Genomic DNA, 24,546 nt, shown 5'->3' with positions numbered 1-24,546 from the left:
CCATTTGCATACCAAACACCTCCACCCACATACCAAACACCCCCACCCACATACCAAACACCTCCACCTACATATCAACCCTCATCTCCTAGATATCCCCAACCAGCTACTGTCTATCACACCTATAATTCCCAACCATCTCATTTCCAGTTACCTCCAACTCGCCAAAAGTATCCAAGACCGCACCCAATTTCAATCGCAAACCGCCCAGACAATACATCGCTATTGCTGAACCCATCGACCAGTTGTATGAAAGGTTGAAGGCCACTGGTTACGTCACTCATATTCCCGCTTTGGCAGTGGAGAACCCATCCCAATGGGTCAACCCAAATAAAACCTGTGCAAACCATTCTGGTATGAAGGGGCACACCATTGACGAGTTCCAAACATTGAAAGATAAAATCCAGACACTGATTGACAACAAGGTCATACATGCAAAAGAAGCTGCACCCAATGTCCGCAATAATCCTCTCCCGGATCATAGGTGCAGTGGAATACATGTGATAGAGATGGATGGAGAATGGGATCCTGAGGGGTCAATCGGGCTTATTCGAGAAGGCGATAACTTTAAACCCACAGTTACACTTACTCCTATTGTAGTACAGACTTAGTCACCAGTTGAGGTAGCTGCATCGGTTCCATTTGAGGTGGAGGTAGATCCACCTACGGCCACCCTGTTCTATTTGAAGTAGAAGTGTCCATACCTTTCGCAGTGACAATATCAACCATACCTCCTTTCATTCAAAAGCAATACCCTGGGATTACGTTGTCGAATCTAGGCAAAAAGGAAAGGCAAAGATGGAAGAATCTAATGGTGCACAAGGAATGACTAGGACCGGTAAAATCTATACACCTGAACACTTGGGAGGACCAAGTAAGGATACCACTACCAAGTAGCGTGTCATTGAAACAGGACTAGATGACCTTTAGAGGAAAGTACAAGCAAGGGAATACTTCGTCATTGATCATTTGAACAAAACCCCAGCTCAGATATCCATCTTACCACTGTTGCAAAATTTAAAGGCGCACAAGAATGCTTTGATGAAGGTGTTAAGTGAAGCTTACGTACCCATCAATATCACCTGCGGAGAGATGGCCAACATGGTAGGGCAGGTGCTGGAAAGTCATAAAATAATCTTCCACGAGGATGAACTACCACTTGAAGGGTTGAATCATAACCGAGCATTGCATATCACGGTACAATTTGAAGACAAATTCATTTCCAGATTTCTAATCGATGGAGGTTCAAGCCTCAACAATTATCTGTTGGATACTCTGAAAATATTGGGCAAAGGTTTCCATGAAATACGGGCAAGAAGCATGAACGTGAAAGCCTTTGATGGGTCTCAAAGGGCCACGATTGGGGAGATTAATCTTTGTCTACAGATTGGGCCAACTTGGTTCGATGTTGAATTCCAAGTGCTTGACATATCAGCTTTATACAATCTTCTATTGGGCCGACCGTGGATACATGCCATTGGGGCTGTAGCTTCCACACTACACCGGGCTATGAAGTTCGAATGGAACCATCAGGAGGTGATCATTCACGAGGACGGGAGTAACCCCATTTACACCAGTCAAACCATCTCGGTTATAAAGAAAAAAAGAAGGCTAGGAGGGGAAACCTATCATCACATCGAATGTATCAATGTCGTTGAGAAAGACAAATGGTGGAGTAACAAAATAGAAAGAATACTAGCATGGTCTGGGTATGAACCCGGCAAAGGGCTTGGGAAGAATCTCCAAGGCATCACCAAACCAATATAGCTGAAACGGCATGGTACTACTTTCGGGCTCGGATACCAGTATACATGGCAAGAGTATGACGACTGGTCGCCTCCATGGTGTGGACCTTATTAAACTCTCGAGCAACCAGTGCCACATCTGGGTCAGACTTTTCACCTAGCTGATACAATATGGGGAACTGCAAAAGAAGAAGCATTAGTTGGGCTGAGGAATCTGTTCCTAAAGGACAAAGACATGGATTGCAGTGCAATAATTGAGGAGGAGGAAGAAGGCCTCACTATTCAGACTGTGGAGAAAGGAGCTGTTCTTAGGAACTGGACTGCCACACCATCACCGAGTCCCTGGGTAGCTTGGCAATCAACTTAATTTTATTTCTATAGCCATGCTAGGCATCTAAGATATTTTCAGTAATTTTGTTTTAAGGACTCACTTGTTTCAAAATAATTGCTCGATTTATCGAGACGTACTTATTTTGGATGTTTTCAGTTTTAATCAATGCATTGCTATTTACTATTCATTATTATCTTCCATATTTTTCTTTCTACAGTGTTATTATTATTTTTTCTAATGAACCGCTGATTGTGACATGTAATGAGGCAACGCAATATAAGGATAGTGACTTGGATGAAGAAGATGAAATACCTAAGGAGATTGTTAGAGAGGTTGAGAACTTTGAGAATAAGCCTATGTCCAACCTGGATGAAACCAAAGCAGTAAATTTGGTAGACGCCGAAACCGTCAAGGAGACGCATAAGCATTCACTTATCACCGATAGAGAAGGAGGAGTACATTCATTTCTTGAAAGAGTATGAGGATATCCTTGCATGGTCATATGATGACATGATCGGTTTGAGCACGTCCATAGTGGCTCATAAGTTGCTTACCAATCCCATGTGTCCGTCGGTGAAGCAGAAACTCAGAAAATTCAAACCAGATATGAGCCTAAAAATCAAGGAGGAAGTTACTAAGCAGATCAAAGCCAAAGTCCTCAGGGTAGTTGAATACCCAACCTAGTTAGCCAACATTGTACCTGTTCAGAAGAAAGATGGGAAAGTCAGAGTATGTGTTGACTATCGAGACTTAAACAGAGCAAGTCCCAAGGACGACTTTCCACTGCCAAACATACATATCCTGATCGACAATTACACCAAGCATGAACTCCAATCCTTTGTAGATTGCTTCGTGGGTTATCACCAGATCTAGATGGATGAAGAAGACGTATAGAAAATAGCTTTTATTACACCATAGGGGGGATACTGCTACAAGATAATGTCATTCGGTCTAAAGAATGTTGGGGCTACTTACATGAGAGCCATGACAACCATCTTCCATAATATGATACATAAAGAAATAGAGGTGTATGTGGACGATGTCATTATCAAATCCAAGAGGGTCGCATATCACATAGCGGACTTGAGAAAGTTCTTTGACATATTAAGGAGGTACAACTTAAAACTAAACCCCACAAAGTGTGCCTTCGGGGTTCCCGCAGGAAAGTTACTGGGATTCATTGTCAACCGTCGAGGGATCGAGCTGGACCCATCCAAAGTTAGGCTATTCCGGAGTTACCGCCACCTAGGAGCAAAAAGGACGTGATGAGCTTCCTAGGATGTCTCAACTATATCAGTTGTTTCATAGCGCAGTCCACAATTATATGTGAACCCATCTTCAAGATATTGAGGAAAGATGCCGAAACAAGTTGGACCGAGGATTGTCAGAAAGCTTTCGATAAAATCAAGGAGTACCTGTCTACACCACCGGTCTTGGTACCTCTAGAGCTAGGTCGACCTTTGCTACTCTATCTATCTGTATTAGATGGAGCCTTCGGATGCGTTTTGGGACAACATGATGAGACAGGGAGAAAGGAACAAGCCCTATACTACCTAAGTAAACAATTCACACCTTATGAAGCACGATACTCTCTACTGGAACACACTTGTTGTGCTTTGACCTGGACAACTCAGAAATTAAGGCATTACTTCTGTGCCTACACCACGTACCTTATATCCAGGATGAACCCCCTAAAGTACATATTTCAGAAACTCATGCCAACTGGGAAGTTAGCCAAGTGGCAGATACTGTTAAGTGAGTTCGATATCATTTTGGTAACTCAAAAGGTGATCAAAGGAGAAGCATTGGCAGACCATCTTACTGAAAATCTCGTGGGAGGAGAATACGAACGCTTGAAAATGTATTTTCCTGATGAAGAAGTGTCATTCGTAGGAGAGGACATTACCGAAGCTTACAACAGGTGAAGGATGTTCTTTGATGGAGCTGCAAATTTCAAAGGAGTGGGCATTGGAGCCATCCGGGTATCGAAAACTGGCCAGCATTATTCGGTGTCTGCTAAACTCAGATTTCCATGCACCAACAACATGGCAGAGTATGAAGCCTGCATACTAGGACTCAACATGGCAATCGACATGAATATTCAGGAGCTATTAGTAATGGGTGATTCAGATTTTCTTGTGCACCAGGTACAAGAAGAGTGGGCCACCAAGAATTCCAAGATATTTCCATATCTGCACCATGTACAGGAATTGAGAAAAAGGCTCACGAAGATAGAGTTTCGGCATGTGACTAGAATTCAGAATGAGTTTGCCAATGCATTGGCCACTTTGTCATCCATGATACAGCATCCAGACAAGAATTTCATTGATCCCATCCTAGTGAGAATTCATAATCAGCCGGCGTATTGTGCCCATGTTGAAGAAGAAACAGACGGGAAGCCTTAGTCTTACAATATCAAAGAATATTTGGTAAAAGGAGAATATCCGGAGCATGCGAACCATACTCAGAAATGCACACTTCGGAGATTTTCCAATCACTTCTTCCACAGTAGAGAAAACTTGTACAAAAGAACTCCTGATTTGGGATTGCTAAGATGTGTCGAAGCAAAAGAGGCTTTTAAGCTACTTGAGGAGATACATTCTGGGACCTGCGGCCCGCATATGAATGGTTTTGTCTTGGCCAAGAAGATTGGTCAACTACATGTTGATATGATAAAAGTGCCGCCAAATGAGCTCAATGCAACAAGCTCACCTTGGCCATTCACCGCCTAGGGAATGGATGTCATCGGTCCAATCGAGCCCACTGCTTCAAACGGGCACGGATTTATTCTAGTGGCCATTGACTACTTCACAAAATTGGTGGACGCTACATCCTACAAAGTTGTAACTATGAATGTCATCGCAGACGTTGTCAAGGATCGTATTGTTTGTCGATTCGAAGTTCCCGAGTCCCTTGTCACTAATAATGCCGCCATTCTCAACAGTGATCTGATGAAAGCCATGTGTGAAACTTTTAAAATCAAGCACAAGAACTCCATAGCGTACAGACCTCAGATGAATGGAGTCGTAGAAGCCGCCAACAAAAACATCAAGAAAATACTAAGGAAAATGGTAGAAAACCACAAACAATGGCACGAGAAGTTACCCTTTGCCTTATTGGGGTACTGCACTACAGTCTGCACATCAACTGGGGCAACTCCTTACTTACTGGTTTATGGTACTGAAGTTGTCATCCTAGTCGAGGTAGAGATTCTTTCTTTAAGGATCATACAGGAAGCCGAACTCAGTGATGCAGAATGGACAAGGAGCCGCTATGAGCAATTGGCCCTTATAAATGGAAAAAGAATGAACGCAATATGTCACGGTCAGCTTTATCAGAACAGAATGTCCAGAGCTTTCAACAAAAAGGTCAAACCAAGACAGTTTGCACCAGGACAGTTGGTGCTGAAGAAGATCTTCCCACATCAAAATGAAGCCAAAGGGAAATTCTCTCCCAACTGGTAAGGTCCCTACATGGTTCATAGGGTGCTAACAGGAGGAGCGCTCATACTTGTAGAAATGGGCGGAGAAACCTGGCCAAAACCAATCAATTCAGACGCAGTCAAGAGATACCATGTTTAGACTACTTATATTTCTTCATCTGATATAATTGAACTACGCTTGACCTGATTCCCGTTTAAGAGGGGATACGTAGGCAGCCCTGTGGGTTCGGTCATATCATAATAAAATTTCCATTCCCCCCCCCGAATCAGAAACTAGGACAGAAATTTGAGGAGGACCCTCAAAATTCTGGAGCAAGTCCAGCTAATGCCATCGCATGCAAGAAAGTCAGAATATGGTTAAGAAACTGGGGCAGAATTTTGAGGAGGATCCTCAAAATTCTAACACAAGAAAGCTGCAATGTCTTTGAAATATGTTACAGTCACTAGTTCATCTAAAAATCACTTGATATTTCACTATGTTTTCTAAAATAACTCTATTTTTACCAATAATTGCATATTTTTGAAAACTCTATAACAGCTAGGTGTTACCCAGGGAACCTCAAACAAGGCCTCTATAATGGAGGAGCAGAGCCAGCAGACGAAAGGCACAGACCAACCTACCCTTACAAAACTTACAATTTTTCTTTGAGCGCAGGCACATCTAACGTAACAGTAGCATTCACAAATATATACATGCAGCGAAATCACTATCAATCGGGCCACCAGACACCTAACATATCTCCAGCTAAGAAACATTCTACTCTTATTTGCTATTCGTTCTTTGCATGGGACTAAGCCCTATCCTGAATCTTGCATGAGGCTAAGCCCGGCCTCTATATTTGCATAAGGCTAAGCTTTGCCTTTCATTTGCATGGGACTAAGCCATATCCCGCATCTTACATGAGGCTAAGCCCTGCCTCCATATTTGCATAAGGCTAAGCTCTGCCTTCCATTTGCATGGGACTAAGCCCTTTTTCCCGCATCCTGCATGAGACTAAGCTCTGTCTTCATCTTGCATGAGGCTAAGCCCTGCCTCCATATTTGCATAAGGCCAAGCATTGCCTTCCATTTGCATGGGACTAAGCCCTGTCACGAACCATGCATGAGGCTAAGCCCTGCCTCTATATTTGCATAAGGCTAAGCTCTGCCTTCCATCTGCATGAGTCTAAGCCCTGTCCCGCATCCTACATGAGACTAAGCTTTGTCTCCATATTTGCATGAGGCTAAGCCCTGCCTCCATATCTGCATAAGGATAAGCTCTGCCTTCCGTCTGTATGGGACTAAGCCTTATCCCGCATCCTGTATGAGACTAAGCTCTGTCTCCATATTTGCATGAGGCTAAGTCCTGCCTCCATATTTGCATAAGGCTAAGCACTGTCTTCTCTTTGCATGAGACTAAGCTCTATCTCAATACTTGCATGAGGCTAAGCCCTGCCTCCTTATTTTTATAAGGTTAAGCTCTGCCTTCCATCTGCATGGGACTAAGCCTTGTCCTCATATTGCATGAGACTAAGCTCTATCTCCATCTTGCAGGAGGCTAAGGCCTGCCTCCATATTTTCATAAGGCTAAGAACTGCCTTCTCAAGGGACTAAGCATTGTCCCTCCTTGCATAAATGTTGCTTTATTCCAACACTCTCTATTTGCTCCTCTTTCAGGCTAAGCTCTGCCCTCAACCTCACAAGACTAAGACTTGTCTTGTTAATTTTAGCATCATATTATTACATCTCATGAGCTAAAATATTGCCAACTTGTCCAAAGGCGTCATTGTCCAAAGGCATCATCTTCATAGCCGGAAGACATCATGCCATGGCCTGAGGATCTCTCAAATTTGCATATCATTATTCAAAGGCGTCATGGTTCAGAGGCACCATTTCATGGCCCGAGAAAATCATTTCATGGCTTGCGAATCTCCTATCTCACAACTCATGGCCCAAGACATCATAGTCTAAGGACGTCATCCACACCGTCCAAGGGCAATCTTCCATGGTCCAAAAGGAATTTTCATCACGTTTAAATTTTCGCAGTAATCTACGTAATTGCATGCATTGTGTTTTGAGTTTGCAGGTGATCTCGGAGGTAACCATTTTTCTAACAGGAGCAACCTTCGCTCCGATTTCAGCTCATACCATTTTCACGTTACCATTCATAACTGATTCTCATCAGTTACATCCTACCTCGTGATATCCAGCTATCTACCCTATAATACATCCGTTACACTCAAGAACCATAATAATAACTCTATCCGACATCACATTTCACAAAGGAACCTTTGCTGAAACTAGTTGTCATTCCTATAGCAACCCCATCGGCTTTATTCACCGGTAGGTCCCAAACTACATATGGCCTGATTTCTATAAAACCAAGGATATGTAGGCATCTCAAAGACTAGAGTTCGGCCTCCATTTTTCTAAAAAATATCCCATTCGGTCAAAATTGGCCATCATTTCTTTACCCGAAAACTCTTTCATCCTTCCTGGGTAAAGAAAGGCAGTTGTTGATACCCAATTTTTTCCTATAGTATTTTTAAAGTACATATATACTTTCAAAACTATGCATTAACATCAATTTATATTTTTCCATAATTTCTATATTTTAAAATTAATTTTATCCTAGTATTTTATTTACATAAATAATTACCAGCTGCATCACAAATGGCTTTATAGCATTTCATGACTTAATACTGCTATTTATAGTTATATTAAGTTTAAATTATTTCACGAATGGCCAGATTTACACCTTTTGGTTACAATTGCACTAATTTTTTCAATTATAGCCCATGTATACATCATTGCATTATTTTACCATAAATTGGTCCATTATATTTTTAAAATATTGAATAATTATTTTAAAGCACTTCTATGCATGAAAATTATTTTTTTCTTATTGATAATTATTTTATAAAATATTTTCTATCAATTATTTGGGTATTTTAGCCGAAAGTCTGTCAGAAACAGCCTCCCTACCCTTTTCGGGGTAGAGGTAAGGTCTGCGTACACTCTACTCTCCCCAAACCCCATTAGTGGAATTTTACTGGGTTTGTTGTTGTTGTTTGTAATTATTTGGGTATTTAACAAATAGCCTTTTTAATTTCTCTAATTTTCGGACCTAACCCTTTAATACCAGCCCAAACCTCTTAATAATACCAGCCTAATTCACCCTAATCCCAATCTGCACCTACCCAACCCAAACCCCCATCAAATCGTGGCCGTTGATCCTTTAGATCAACGGTCCACATTAAAACTTACCTAATTAACCTAGAACGACCCCCTCATCCCCAAACTTCTTATTTACTCCCTCACACACCGTCCTCAACTCCCTAACCTCTCTCATTCTCTCTCGATCTACCCCTAACCCTAATCACTGTCACCGGATAAGAGCTCCTATCTATGGAGATTCTAAGTATTCTCCGACTATTACCAACCGTGTACGCTCCCTGGTTGCTTGATTTCATGGATCCTTAGAAGAATCTCATGGAAATTCGACCTAGTTCTTGCCTAAAACTTGATTAATGGTCTGTCTGGGGCCGTTCTCATTTGTGAGTACAAATTTCCTCCTACTTTAGTTTGAATCTATGGGTTTTGACCAAGTTTCTTTATCTCTACTATTTTGAAAACCCTAGTTTTGCAACTACTCGAATTCGTTCTAATCTTTGTAGATCTTAAATGGTTCGAGTATTTTCTGGTGTTTTCCTTTGAAAATCCTTTGTTTAGTTAACTGCTACGATTTTATTCACTCTTTCTGAAGTTAGGGTTCTTCCCAGACTTCTCTTCAAGAGGTTTTTCTACTTTCAAATGTTTAATCTAGTCATCTCTTTACGTGTTTGGTTAATTTTCGTATGTATGCTCGAACCCTTGATGTTTCTGATGGTAACACTGATTTCTTCTATTATATTTATTTCTGTGAACTAGTCATATTAACTGACTCTATTTAGGGATTTGAGTGATTTTCCTATTAAATCCAATATTCTTTGGGATTTTGTTGCTTAATTGATTTCTATTTAGGCAATTTGAATAATTCTTTCCTGATTAATATCAGTTTTTTCCGAATTTTTTACTTGTTTCCCTATTGTGACTAATTACACTTGCCTTAATTAATTATCAGTAGTTTGGGGATTTGATGGACTCCTTATATGGTATGTTGTTGATTTATTACCTAATTTGAGTCCCAGTTCTGACCGTTAACTGACTCTCCCCAATAAAAGGGGCCTTTTCCGGATTTCTCAATTGGAATTGATTCCATAATTGGTTGATTGCTTCTAATTGATTGAACTGTGACTCTCTTTAACTTATTTGTTTCACTCCCTAAAGTGCTATATATACATTCACGTTCTACCTCTTAAAAGACGAACACACTGTTCAGAATACACACACATACATTCAAACTCTCTCTTCTTTCTTTGCTACTTGTGCTGAGTGTTGGTCTAGCCGGCTGAAAGCCAAGCCTAGATAGTGGAGTTGCACCTATTTTTTACATTATGAATTTCTCTTCTTTAACTGGTATGTCTCCAGTTAGATTTTTAAACTCAACTTTATGTGTTCTATGCCTATACATCTATGCTTGTTCCTGTATTAGTTATTCAATTTGTTTCTCTGTTTGTTGTTATTAAGCATGTCTAAATTCTGCCTTATGTATAATCAGCATGATTGACTTTATTTAGTTCTTTGATATTTGTCCAGCATGTTTACTTAGTTTCCTTACCCCTCCCTTTAATTGGTATGACTATGTTAGTTATTTAGTTTTCTAGTGCATTCTATTGGCCCTAATTGTATGCCAAATTTTGTTCAATAAACTCTTGTCTTCAACATGATCCTGTTGTGTTCTTTCCCTATGTCTTAACTGTCCATCACCATGACTAACTTGTTCAGTAGACTCCTAGTTGTTCTGGACATTTGTTGTATCAAGTGTTTCCTTGTTTATGTGGTTTCAACCTTATATGTTCCCAATCCATTCACCCCTTATTTGTAAGTCTCTTTGTCAAGTAAATCTGGGTATTCTATGATTAATTGGGTTGTTTGTTGGGTATGCTTTCCTCAAAGAATGATTTCAAAACTGTTGCTCTTACTCCTAGAATTCTTCTTAAAATTGGTCACTCCCAGTATCTTTAAAAAATTATTTCTGAATCTTTTCACTTATAACTATTTTTACTAAGTCTTTCAACATTATGTCAAGCACTCTCACCCTACTCTTAGACTATTAAGTTTTGTCCCTCTGGTATGTGTACTGATTAGGGATCCCTGAGATCTCTCTGAACTTTGGCATACCAAGGCTGGCCCTTCCACACTGCACATAACCAATCCCTATTTTATGAAAGATCTTGGTGTGAGCACTACCCGGGATCCTTAAGGTCCTTAGAGAACTCTGACACACCAAGAAATACACTATTGGCTATAAGATCTTTGGCTTCTGAGACTCTATTGAAGGCCTCGCATTCCCAGGTTTACTTTGGGCCTGATTTAGGCTCCCTATAGTGTAATTTAATTTACTTATGTAATTTATTTGATCCTGGTCTGTAATAATATTATTTGTAAACAGATGTTGGGGTGATTAGTAAAAAGGGAGGGTTCCTATATGATGTTTATGGGAAATTGGGTAGATATCATGCTTTAGGTTGATACATAGTAGAAATCATGCTCTTAGTTTATATATATATATATATATATATATATATATATATATATATATATATATATATATATATATATATTTGCAACAGAAATCCTGCTTCAAATTTATGTTATGATAGAAATCATGCTTTAGGCCCATATGTTATGTTACTTGCATCAAAACATGTCATAAGTCTATAATATTTGCATTAGAAAACCTGCCTTAGGACACTCACGTTTATATTTTGCATATTAGAAACATGTTATAAGTTCATCACTTCTTTCTTCGACTCTGCATAAGTTATTATCACCTGGAAATCATGTCATTAAACTGTTGTTGTAATCGTGCTTAATAAAAAATGATCATCTCTATGTGCATTAGAAATCCTGATTTAAGACTTTGTTTTCATTGGTTCTAAACCATGTCTATGTCGTTTTGAATAAATAATTGTCTATAAAAAGGTTTAAGAATAGCCCAATACATAGATATCATGTTCTAGTGTAGACATGCATGAAATCAGTTCTGTAACGTAAATCACCTAATTCAGTTTGCCTATAAGATTGAATGATCTCAAGCTGTCTTAACCAATTTCCAGAATTATGATTGCGTACAGACACACACCTAGGCAAGCCTTAGGTAATTAAATAACTGTGAAATCAGGTTCTATTTCTGTGTGAAATTATCCAGGTTTAACAGACTATAAAATTAATAGCCAAGCTGACTAAGGGTTCTGCCACTTCGCTTTAAACAAAATGTTGCATATTTCGTATATGTGATATTCATCTAGATATCATGTTCGAAGGCTTTCTGAATTTCTTTAAAATCAGTTGTTTGAGATGTGCTATGTATCTGATTATGTGTGGAGGCAAACATTAGCCCCTAATTGCTTTCCTATTTGACAGTCCTATGTGTTCTTTGTTGTCGCTTAGATTTTATCCTTTAAATATCTTAGAAGTGTCTAGAACTGCCTAAGTATAGAGGTCATAAATGCCTCCGGGACCACAAGGAAGGGACGGGTAAAGCACGCTTAGAGTTCGTTAACTAAACTCGCTTTTATAACCACTAAGGGGAGGGTAATGGGTAGTAAAAGGATATGATGACATGTGCGTTAATGCCACGTGTAACTCCTCTAGTTGAGGAAGGCTTACCGGGTATTGTACAGATGTGATATTATAGGCTAATCAACTTAGGACTTCCCTTCCCCAATTCACATATGTGTGCTTAGACCGCCTAAACTTCCTTAGTTTATGTATGTATGCTTGGACTGTTCAAACCTCCTTAATTTACGTATGCTTAGACCATCTAAACTTTCTTGATTGTATATGTGTTTAGACTGCATAAACTACCTTTATTTGCAAATATGTGCTTAGACCGCTTACTTGTTAAATGACTAATTCACATAACTAAGTTTGGTCGGGACCCACCGTTGTGGACCGCGAAGGGTGTCTAACACCTTCCCCTCAAGGTTATTTCGATCCCTTACCCTAATCTCTGGTAATGCAAACTGGTTACATGAGCTAATTGCTCTAGGTGCCCTAACGCACCTTAATCCGTTAGGTGGTGACTCTTCAGATACCCAATTCCCAAAAGGAAACGATTTGTTCCCAATAAATATGGAAACCCGGACTCCGCGAAGGAAAAAGGGGGCGCGACAACAAGTCTTAAATCACCATACAGAACTATTCCCAGGCTCGGAATCCCAATTGGACCTCGATAACACCAAATCATACTCCAATCCAAATTTAAAGAACTTTAAAATCTTCAATGTGTCAACTTTCACTATTAAGCGTCGAAACGTTCCCGGGTCATCCAAAACCCGATCCGAATATACGCTCCAGTCCAAAATCATCACAAACCTATTGGGACCGTCAAATCCCGATTCCGAGGTCGTTTACTCAAAATATTGACCCAAGTCAAACTTAGCCTTTTAAAGCCAAATCAAGGAACTAAGTGTTCCGATTTCAATCCGAACCATTTCAAATCCCGAACTAACCATTCTCGCAAGTCATAAAATAGTAAAAGCACATAAGAAGAGTCTTTTTAGGGGAACGAGGATCTAGAAAGCAAAACGACCGGTCGGATCGTTACAGATACTTTAGCGCATGTTGATTTGTTGTTCTTCTTATACATGAACTCCTTAATCATTTATGAATTCTCCAGACATTCGACTTCCTCTTCGAATACTCGAGTTGATCTTTTAAGGAGTCTTTTATCTATCTTTGATTTTCTAACTTCCCGATTTATATTCTGGCGGTTGTGTAAGCTAATTGGAAAATCCTAGCCACAGGTCTTTTGTAAATGGTACATGTATTATGTCCTTTTTTTTTTTTTATCAATATAGTTTCTTGTCCCTATTCTTTTACAAAACATTACCTTGGAAAAATTGAAAACTAACTTAGAACCACTCTCAGCTCATGAAACAAATACAATGCAGAGGCAGTTCAACCCCCAAGCCACTAAAGCCGCTGCTTTAGGCCTCAGAAAATTAGAGGCCCCAAAAGTTACTTTTTTTATATGTAATTTAAATATTAATTGTATTTATTATTAAATAGTGGTAAAAAATCTTTTAACCATCTTTTGCTACCTTGTCACCAATCGTTAATAATATAGTTTTATATTTTATATTGTACTATTTTTTCGGAGTTGGTTGAGAAAATTCAAATGAAAGTGAAAGACAATTAAATCTGCAGTTACTTTCTAGTTCTTCTTAGTCCAACTTGAATAAATTTTATTGACAACTCTAACTCTGTAAGATATTTTCTTTCAAAATCTCTACAGGCACGCTTCAAGCTAATTAGATAGTAAAATATTTGTCATTTTTGTAAATACAAATTTCTACATGATTGTTACTTTGGGAGGCAATGCTATATAGTAAGTTACATTGACGGTCATGTGAAAAGAAATAATTCAAAATTAAACTTAATAAAATCTTATTAAAGGTTAGTAATATTCAACAAAAATCAAAGGGGTTGATTATATCGTCAAGATGAAATTACGTCTCAAAAAGTAAAAAAAAAAAATCAACAAAATATATAAAATTATTAAACAAATTTAATGCCTCTTATTAAGTCTTGACTTTAGCCCCACTGCTATTGAGTCGCCTCTGGTACAATGCAAATAAAATTCCACTAGAAATGGTGTATAACCATCAAAATACAACAAGTTAGAGGCGAAAAAAATTTCATACCGAGCACTAATGAGTAGTTGGATAAATTTGTATGGGCACCTCTGCACAAGCACGTGAGCCAGATCAATGAGACCTTGTACCAGATAATTTTGTTTACTGTTGAAATTCTCATGCTTTGTATGGTCCTCACGTGATTTCTGGATTTTCTGCAATAAACCCTCCTTTATATAGTGAGTGGTCTTAACTCACTTAGACATCAAAGAAGTAGCTGAAAAAAGATTATCAGAAATGGATAGGAAGGGTACTTTTGGTTTTCTCTTTGTGTTTCTCATAATCTTTGTCTCACGTAAGTGTCCTTCATTGGTAACCTTCTCATTTAATTTTTCTTAATATACTTGGTTTTTTGTTACTTTTCACTTAAAACCAGCTAACTTTGCAAACTCGCATAAACGGAGCTATGTTTCTTATTTCATGGACGGGTTCAGGGGGAAAGTCAGTAGCTTTTGACTTTGAACCTAGTGATTATTGTATCTCAATTATAAGAGTCATAAAATTCAAATCTTGGCGTCTTATCTCATTAAATAATGAAGTATTTTTATATGAATGCAGAAATGGAAATGATGCGACAAGTAGAAGCAAGAGTTTGCATGTCTCCTAGCCATGGATATCATGGACCCTGTTGGCATGATCACAACTGTGCTCTTGTTTGCAGAAATGAAGGTTTCTCTGGTGGTGACTGCGTTGGCATCCAACGCAAATGCTATTGCACTAAGCTTTGTTAATTAATTTCTATCTCTGCCACATTAAACAAATGGAGGCACTAATTTCTATCAGTTTCTATTTCTCTTTTTTCTTTCCTTTTGAAAGATGGGCTTGCTTTGCCATCATATTTATGATGCTTGTTTGTAGCTTTTCTTATTCAATTCAATGAAGAGTTTCAGTTCATCTTGCTGAATTGTCATGTCCAGATGTTGAATACTTGACTTGTTTATTTGTTCTGTTTATGGGATGGACTTGTAGCTTATAGCAATTCAGATAAGGAGTTTAGTTTTAATTTGGAACTTCATTGATCCAAAATTAAAGAACAGATGAGAACATGTCTAAACAAATAGCTTCCCTTTTTGGTTACACAAATCTACCTTTTCATATAAAAGATGAGTTCTTACTGTATTGAAGCAGTCGAATGAAAGTAGAACAAGTGTAATGCATCTTCCAATAGGAATGTGTCTCGATTGCTGTATAACTGGATGGTCAAGTGAATGGGAGCATTGGAATAACGGTAAAATTGTTTACGTGTGACCTATAAGTCATGAGATCGAGCCGTGGAAGCAGCTACTAATGCTTGCATCAGGGTATGCTGTTACATCACGCCTCTAGGGATCGGCCCTTCCCCGGGCCCTTTTTTGCATGGTCAAGTTATTCAGGAAGAAGAAATACAGAAGCAACAGTAAATATATATTCACATTTAAAAGGAAGTGTTAAAACTTAAAAATATGAGCATCTGAGGTTGGTTCGAGATTTCTATAAACCCCCTTTGTTTGCCCTCCTTATACCGATTATGGACGCTCTATAACTCTAACACCCTTCCTCATATTAACACAAGTAAATTTTGGACATGAGTGCAAAATCTGGACTTGCCAACAGGTGATTTTGATGCAAAAAGATCTAAGGATCCAAACCAAAATCTTAAACCAATGGATGAATTTGTCCAAAACATTTATCAATACCTTAAACAGGCGATGTTAGAAAATATATGACTCAACAACAACAACAACAACAGACAGAGTATATTCCCATAGGTGGGTTTGGGGAGGGTAGTATGTACACAGACCTTACTACTACCTAGTAAAGGTAGAGAAACCATTTCCAATAGACGCTCGGCTGGGGAACTCAACAGAAATGATAAATGAAACTATTCTGCTGTAGGTGGACCGGGGGTTCTGCCTGCAGACAATTCTACATTGCTATAAATTTAGAAAACAGGTTACAAATTGTGCTGCTTCAAACTTCATACATGTAAGTGTTATCATAGAGTTGAACACAAAGTACATCATTCCCTCAATCAAGTAAGCTACTTGCCGGAACTGAACGGAGAAAAGGCAAAGCCCTTTCCTACAGCAAACTGTATTTTCTAGAAAACAAATGGAATCAGAGCCTTTACATTCTTAGGAAACTTTTCAAATTTGGAAAGGTACCATTTCCTAGTGACATAACTCCTTCCCATCAGATATAAAGCGCAACCCACAGCACAGCAAAATGAAAATGATGTCTGGGAGATGAATGCAATCCCTAAAAGGCCAAGAATCTCGAAAAGATAATGAGGGCATATGACCAAACCGAAAAGGCCACCATGGGGAATTTTATAGCCCTTCTCTCTGTTGTCTCTGAGTTTGGAAAGGAGGTAATGATGATAAAAGTTGCCACTGATTCCAACTACGAATATCAGTAAACCGATATACTTCAGATCGATTTCTGGCTCCGTATATCCTTGAATTAAGTGTTGGATATAGGTCATGACTGCCGCCAACATAAAATATGCGGACGAAATAATGAGCACTGAACCAAGAACCATCCCACCACTGTATTTGTGAACAAACAGAACCTGCAAAGTAGAAAATTAAGGGAATAATGTATGAACATATGGAAGTAGAACAGTATTAATGTAAGCAGCAGCAAAGTCTATTAGATTAATAGTGAATGTGTTCAATATGTAAAAACAAGCTGGGGCTAAAGTTTCATCCAATGCAGGTAGCGGTAATGGAGGCAATGACATAACAAATGCTAATATATGACTTCCGTTAATTGTTTTCCTATATCTCTGTTTGATGTAAAATTTCATAAACATATGTGCCCAAATGAGTACATAAAAGAAGTTCCCACAGTAGTTAAATAATTAATTACCACTACCAATCAAATCTTTGTAATAATTTGGAAGTATTACTACCCAAATCTGGAATTTTGCTCGCATAAATATATTACTATCTGTAGCTAGTGTATTTGATGGAGAGGATACACATGGCCCCTTTCCAGGCTACACAATATAAGCAAGGAAAGATATTCAAAGCATTAGTATCCTGAGAGCTATAGAAAACCACCAGGTATGCCAGATTCAGAATATTTGTGCATTTAGATGGAGCAGCTCTTCCTTCTCCTTATAACTTCAGATAGATTTAAATCAACAGATAACGTAAATCAAATTTCTACACAACACCAACAAGTCTCCGACTACTTAGATTCAGTGGTTATCATGATAATTTAGTCCCCATGTTACAGCAACGTCAATACTAGTTGGTTCAATATATCAGATAAATCAGTTTGGTATTACTTACTAAGTTACTTTCTTACCTGAGATTAATACTTTGAGTTAATCAATCATGCGATTGCACTGATTGGTATGAACTAGTGGAACGACGTAGGAATCTTGTAAGCATTATAAAGGTTGATAATGCTAATTTGGTATGTAGATGCATGTGCTTGCAGCAGCATCAAAAAGCTCAGGTGACAGTTACAATAGACGGGGAAAGAGATCCAAAATATTGATAAAGGATGATAGAATATCAGGGGAGAAGCAATAGATCCAAAAAATATGGTAGTCTTAGATGTAAAGAATTGAAGGGCTACCCAACATGAGCTTCCTATATAACCAGAATTTTTGACGAGGTTAACGGGGTACAGTGACCCCTCTACTCCAAACATAGGTCCACCTCTGCCTTGAGAGAGGAATCACAAGATCATTTCAGGCTTACCTCATACCCTGAAGCTACAACAGTTTAAATGCAAAAGGAAATGATAGCGGAAAGTTTAGCTTCATAAGGTATTGGCAAGATTGGGGGATTATAACCTATAAGTTCTCTGTTGGGATAACTGGAGGGAAGGATTTCATTCCAAATGTTTTTCGTTGAGCTCAAGTCTTGTACATGGACAGTTTACAGATTTTCTAGTACCATCAGCTAAATTTGACCTACAACAAAGTCAACTCTTCGAATCAAGTCTGATCTGTAACCTAGAAAATACAGTAACGACATGCTATAATGTGTGAAAATTCTTTAATCGATAACCCTACATAACTTAAATCCTTTTTCATTAATAGATTATAAAGATCATCAAAAGTAACAAAAAAAGCTAGGCATTAAAAGGGGGAAAATATAGTCAAACAATAACAACACTAACATACTAATCTAATCCTACAAGTGGAGTGTACAGACGTTACACCTATCTTGCGTGAGGCATAGAGATTGTTTCTGATAGACCTTCGGCTCAAGAAAAAACATATTCAAAACAGGTTTGAAAAATATATGAGTAAAAAAGTCATGGTAAAAATACTACAACACCAACAAACCTAGTGTAAGTAGGATATGGGGAGGTAATGCTTACGCATACCTTACCACTATCTTGTTAAGACAGAGAAGTTGTTTTCAATACAACCTCCACTATGGTAAAAATGCCAAAGAATCGACATTAAAATAGTAGTAAAGATAATCAAAGTAAAAAAAATGGGGAGAAAGATAGGCATTACCCAAATAAACATTCACAAAAAGGATAAGAAAAAAGTTACCTCAAGATCCCTTTTCAAGAAATGGATAGTAACAGCAGATTTAAGTATCATAAACCTTGTTCCACCATTTGGGTATAGCAGAAATGAAGCAAAACCCATAATACAAGCTGGGGTATACAGTATAAGCATCCCAATTCTGCTGGATAATTTGGCTTGCAGAAAATTACTAGAGGAAGCAGAATTGGCATTCGCATTCCAAAATTTGGAGTATTGGAGATGTTTACCAATAATTTCAGAAATACCCAAGTAGGCTAGAAATGTAAAAGTCACCACAGTTATTGCTGTGATGATTGAAGATGGCTCTTCATACAAAAAGCTTTGAAACATTTTTCAGATCTTCTTGTCTCAATATTCAAACTAGAGTAGGCTATGTATAGAAAATGTGTTTGCTTGTGTACAAATATGAAATGAAGTTTCTATACCAAATAAATCTAGCAGCCGCTGAAAAAAGATTTTTGCTGTTACAATAAATATCACATCATGGTGGATGTTATTTTGTATGTTCAGTGACATATTCCATCATATATTTTCTTCACTTTTTATGCTTATATAAAGGTCTTGTAATAGATAGGAAAATACACACAATTGAAGAAGAAAATTTCTTCCTTCTCTCTATCTTCATTTCTTGTTCATGTTTTACTAAATTGCTTTTATTTCCTTGTTCCATATTGTTACTTTGAGTTATATTTTATAACACGTTATCAGCACGAGTCTCGAACCAATTCTATATATATCTACAAAATTGTCTTACATCTGGAAAGATTGCAATCAGAAGTTATACATATCATTTCATGGTTGAAAGTAAAGAGAAACTACATATGATAAGTAATGAAACATAAGAATACATGATTATCTTATACTTGTCATTCCTCTAATGTCTCGTATGCACACAACTTCATACCATTACCTATATTGCATAAGCATATATTAATATTATATCTTTCATATCATATGAATGGAATAAAATTTTCGAAGTTCTATATGAGAAAATCATAGTAGCAGTTAATTGTTGATATGAGGCATGTCATGGTAACCAAGGATATGTTATATAAGTTGTCTTATGCATATTTGTGTGTTAACTATCTTAAATCTGTCCTACTGCTTTTAACATTTTCTTTTACTTGGATGAATATTTTTTCCTTTTGGATTTTTACACTTACATATAGTAAAAAAAAAGGGGGGGGGGGAATAAAAAAATGTCATACTAATGAGAAGCATAAATCATTTTGAAGAAAACAAGAAATACTTCACATCTTTATCTAGGTTTGAAATTTGGAAAATAAATCAACTACTGAGAAAGTATACTTCATAATTTATGGTCGTATCATTTGAAGCAAACAGTGATTAGTATGACTATTAGAAGAGGTATTTTCCAGTATCCATGTTCTACTTGATGCTTGCTACGGACTTACCATTTTCAAGTATTTTATATGAATGATGCATAAACTACAACTGATAAGTTGTTACCTATAATGTCATTTTTCAGGTAATATAAATCCTGAATTTATGTATGGATACTATATATGTGTTTTTACCTATATGTTGTACTTTTGATAAATTTATTCACTAATTACTTGGTTGAATTGAGTGAAAGAAAGTCATGGCGTTAAATCAAATCCAATAGGTAGGGTATACCCCAAAAACAATAATATTTTTTAGAGAGGCTCAATAAATATTATGACAATGATTTTATGATCCATTTAAACTCTAATAGAATTTAGAAGAAATATTCTAACTACAAACGGTTGTATTTTATATAGATGCTACAAATAATTGATAAAACTTTACGCTGATTTGAGATTTGTACACTTATTAAAGAAAACAAATTTGATTTGTTAAGTTGCAAATTAGTTGTGTAAAACTTTATTGGCATGTGATTGAAATTAAGGTTTGAGAATGAATCTCAATATTGTTTAGCCTATTATGTCATTGATTGAGGGTAAGACATTGGGATCAAGTCTTGATGCTCCATAATGATAAGAATTGGGTTTGAGCCAATTTATTATGGCCTAACATGCCTTTATATTGGTAAGACATTGGGTTTGAGCCCCAATGTACCATATTGATGATATAATGATGACTAAAAAAAATATATATTTTTCATGAAAAGGCATGAAGATTGTCCCACTTGATTAACTCCATTCTTGAAATGAATGTGGTAGCAGTGCATAATAAGTCTAAATGAAGACAAGTGGTTGAACAATGAACGTGAACGTTCCAAATAATAATAATCATCAAAATGATTATAAAAGGAGAACAACAAGGGTTCTCAAAATAGTCCTTCAAAATGTGAAGCCAATGTTTACCATCAAATTGGTATGAAGCACATCGCTGATTATGATCCATTGCTTGAAGAGAATGTGACTTGTGATAAGCATTGAGAATGCAGACTCATTCCTAAAGGTGAATGTGGTAATATGTGATAAAAGTAATGAATAAAGACATGCAAGGCATGATTGGATGAATACCACACAACTCACATTTGAGGAAGGTTTGAGTGAATTAAAGAGAATAAATATTATTGTGTGGTTACATGAATATGTCATTGGTCTCGTTCATGTGATACGCCAAAATATTTTGGCATGCCTTATAAAAATTATTAAAGGCAAAATTAAAGCAAGAAATAATTTTGCTTATGATAATTTTGACCATGACAATTTATTATGATATAATTTTCTCAGTGAAGGAGACATTTACCATATGAATGGTATGATAAAAGATCTTGTAGTACAAAAGTTGTTAAGAGCTCCGGAAAAACTAATTTGTTACTATCCGAATGAATAAAATTATTCATCACATTGATATTGTAAAGTCTCAAAAGAAACTTTTTGAATTTCAAATGTATAAGTCAAAGTGATTGGCATATTGAGACTATAAATGAAAGGAAGATTGAATATCTTCATATTTCTATAATCATACCGGGTAAATATGAAAGATTACCCGATTTTTTTTCTATTTGTACTACACAAATATAAGCATGATGTTGGAATCATATGTCATAAGTAAACTAGAGGTTTACTAAAATAAATATTAGTTGGCATAACCGGTTGACCATCCCGGTTCAATTATGATGCGAAAAATTAGTTAAGAAATACATTGACATATATTGAAGAGTAGAAGATTCTTCAAGAATTCTATTGTGCTGCTTATTCTCATGATATACCAGTTAAGATTGGGATTGAATCCCTTGATTTCTAGAACGAATAAAAGGTGATAAATATATGGGCCCAGTCACCTGCCATATGGACCGTTTACTATTATATGATTTTAATAGATGCATCTATTCTATGGTCACATGTGCATTTGTTATCAACTTGTCGTTTGGCTTTTGCAAGATTGTTTGCTCAAATTATTAGAGCACAATTCCAGAATATAAATTATGATGATTTATCTTGATAATACTGGTTTAAATCCAAGTTGGTTTAGCGAAAATTGTTTGCCTCCAATTATAACTAAATCATTGGTTATAAAAACAAAACTCCCAAAAATGAAATTTTGTATGAGATGTATTATTTAATATACACCAGCACTTGTATGCATCTAGTCAAGTTATGAAAATTTCTCCCTATCACAATCGGTTCAGGTTCAGGACCAAATAATTTATATATAGAAATATGAATGTGCTATATGATCTAATTATGCCACCACAATGCACAAAGATGGGTTCCCAAAAAAGGGTGGGAAATGTGTTGGTGATCCCAACATTAGGGAGAGAAAATGGATAGCCGAGAAAGTGATACGTGAAATGAATTATTATGAATACATATAGATCCTCATACAAGAAAATATGAACTTGAAGTTCAAGTGATAATTAATTTATAAATTATTGTCAGATGCATTTGCTGACCCAAAGCTAAATGCCATATTTTAGTTGCTAATGCTCCAAATAGAATAAAGTCCATAAGGGACAGAGTCTATGGCACGCATGAAGCATAATAGACCAATCGGTTCCAAAGATAAAACTCCTTGAAGAAGGAGAGGGGCAAATGTTCAAGATAGTCATAATAAGGAGGCAAGTGCTCTAGAATAGCACCACGACATAACACTTTGTAAGACCTCATGTGAGAGGCTCAGGTACCTGAAAATAATGAGATAGAAAGAACTCAATAAGTTATGTCTTTATTGTGTAATAATTGAACCGATATAAAATGATTGTTGACGATATTGTTAACATAATGTAGTGCTCAATATTAGTAATATTGACGAGGATCTTGAGCTCAAATCTGTCATGAAATTTGGACAAATAAATGATTGGCCAAATGAAAAATACGCAATGAAAATTGACTTCACTTGAAAAATGTGAAGTTGGGCGGATAGTCCCAAAACCTGAAAGTATGAAGCCAATGGAGGTATAAATGTGTTCTTGTGCAAAAAAGGTTCAAGTCAATAGACATAAAGACGACTTGTAACACAAGAAAATTAGTAAATATCCTCACATTGATTATATGGAGACATGTTCTCTTATTGTGGATATAATCATTTCAGGTTTTACTATGGCAATACATGAAAACTTGATATGCATATAATGGAAATCATTGAAGGATTAAAATTGTTTTGAAGCATATTAATGTTTCCAAGAAATTTATTAAATAAAGTTTCAAAAATCCTTATACGAATTGAAACAATTAGGACACATGTGGTATAATCGCCTGTGTGAGTACCTATTGAAAGAAAGGTACAAGAATGATTCAATTTGTCCTTGTATCTTTATAAAAAGATCTGAATTTGAATTTTTTATAATCTCTGTTTAAAGAAAGAATTTGAAATGAAAGATCTTGAAAAGACAAAATTTTGTCTTGGTCTACAAATTGAGTATATGAAAGATGAAATTTTTATCAATCAATAAGCATACACTGAAAAGATTTTAAAGCGATTTTATATGGGTAAAGCACATCTATTTAGTACCCCGATGATTGTGAGATCACTCGATATAAATAAAGATTCATTCTGGCCTCATGAAAATAATGAAGAACTTGTTGGTCCTGAAGTACTATATCTTAATGCAATTGATGCACTAATGTATCTTGCTAACACTACAAGACGTGACATAACGTTTTCAGTTAATGTCTAAGCAAGATATAGCTCTGCTCATACAAGTAGACATCGGAGTGAAATCAAATACAAATTGTGTTATCTAAAATGGACTACCAATGTGGGCTTATTTTATGGCAATGATTTCAATCTCGATCTTGTTGGTTATGCCGATGTAGAGTATTTATCTGACACACACAAGGCTTGATCTTAAACATGCTATGTGTTTACATATGGAGGCACTGCCATATTTCGCGATCGACTAAGTAATCAATCGTGGCTACTTTATCTAATCATGCTGAGATAATTGTTATTCATGAAGAAAGTCGAGAATGTGTATGGTTGAGGTCTATAATGCATATTGTTCGAGACAAATGTGGTTTGAAGTGTTACAAACTACCCACAATTTTGTATGAAGATAATACAACATGCATAGCCAAATTGAAGGGAGGATTCATAAAAAGGAGCTAGGACAAAGCACATTTAAACAAAATTCTTTTTCATACATGATTTTCAAAAGAATGGTGATATTAATGTGCAACAGATTCGTTCAAGTGATAATATGGCTGATTTGTTCACCAAATCTCTACCAACGTCAACCTTAAAGAAACTAGTGTACAAGATTGGGAAGTGAATGATCAAGGATGTGAATTGATGCTCTCATCAGGGGGAGTTAATACGCGTTATACTCTTTTTCCTTTACAAGGTTT

The 24,546-nt window shown here is 36.8% G+C and overlaps 2 protein-coding genes across 2 annotated transcripts; one reads left to right on the top strand and one right to left on the bottom strand.

Annotated features, from left to right (window-relative positions):
• The first annotated feature begins 4,004 nt into the window (after positions 1-4,004).
• LOC104215691 (uncharacterized) lies at positions 4,005-15,036 on the top strand. Its single transcript, XM_070147151.1, has 4 exons — positions 4,005-4,223; positions 14,678-14,742; positions 14,860-14,879; positions 14,963-15,036. The coding sequence occupies exons 1-4, from the start codon at positions 4,005-4,007 to the stop codon at positions 15,034-15,036; spliced, it is 378 nt and encodes a 125-aa protein (XP_070003252.1).
• A 1,151-nt stretch (positions 15,037-16,187) lies between these two features.
• LOC104215688 (uncharacterized) lies at positions 16,188-19,268 on the bottom strand. The gene is made up of 2 exons (XM_009765546.2): positions 18,806-19,268; positions 16,188-16,852 (listed from the first exon to the last, which is right to left on the bottom strand). The coding sequence occupies exons 1-2, from the start codon at positions 19,130-19,132 to the stop codon at positions 16,382-16,384; spliced, it is 798 nt and encodes a 265-aa protein (XP_009763848.1). The 5' UTR covers positions 19,133-19,268; the 3' UTR covers positions 16,188-16,381.
• Positions 19,269-24,546: the final 5,278 nt, after the last annotated feature.

The sequence above is a fragment of the Nicotiana sylvestris genome, chromosome 5, assembly GCF_000393655.2.
Source record: "Nicotiana sylvestris chromosome 5, ASM39365v2, whole genome shotgun sequence".
NCBI lineage: Eukaryota > Viridiplantae > Streptophyta > Magnoliopsida > Solanales > Solanaceae > Nicotiana > Nicotiana sylvestris.
This window is presented reverse-complemented; position numbering and strand designations above follow the sequence as displayed.

Bases quoted from the DNA above. Each gene is read 5' to 3' on its own strand.
- LOC104215691 (XM_070147151.1), top strand. From the start codon at position 4,005: ATGTTCTTTGATGGAGCTGCAAATTTCAAAGGAGTGGGCATTGGAGCC. The intron at 4,224-14,677 runs GTACAAGAAGAG...ACTTAAAACCAG, and splicing joins CAGATTTTCTTGTGCACCAG to CTAACTTTGCAAACTCGCAT. The intron at 14,880-14,962 runs GTAGAAGCAAGA...TCTTGTTTGCAG, and splicing joins AAATGGAAATGATGCGACAA to AAATGAAGGTTTCTCTGGTG.
- LOC104215688 (XM_009765546.2), bottom strand. From the start codon at position 19,132: ATGTTTCAAAGCTTTTTGTATGAAGAGCCATCTTCAATCATCACAGCA. The intron at 16,853-18,805 runs GTAACTTTTTTC...TCTACTTTGCAG, and splicing joins TCTTGAAAAGGGATCTTGAG to GTTCTGTTTGTTCACAAATA.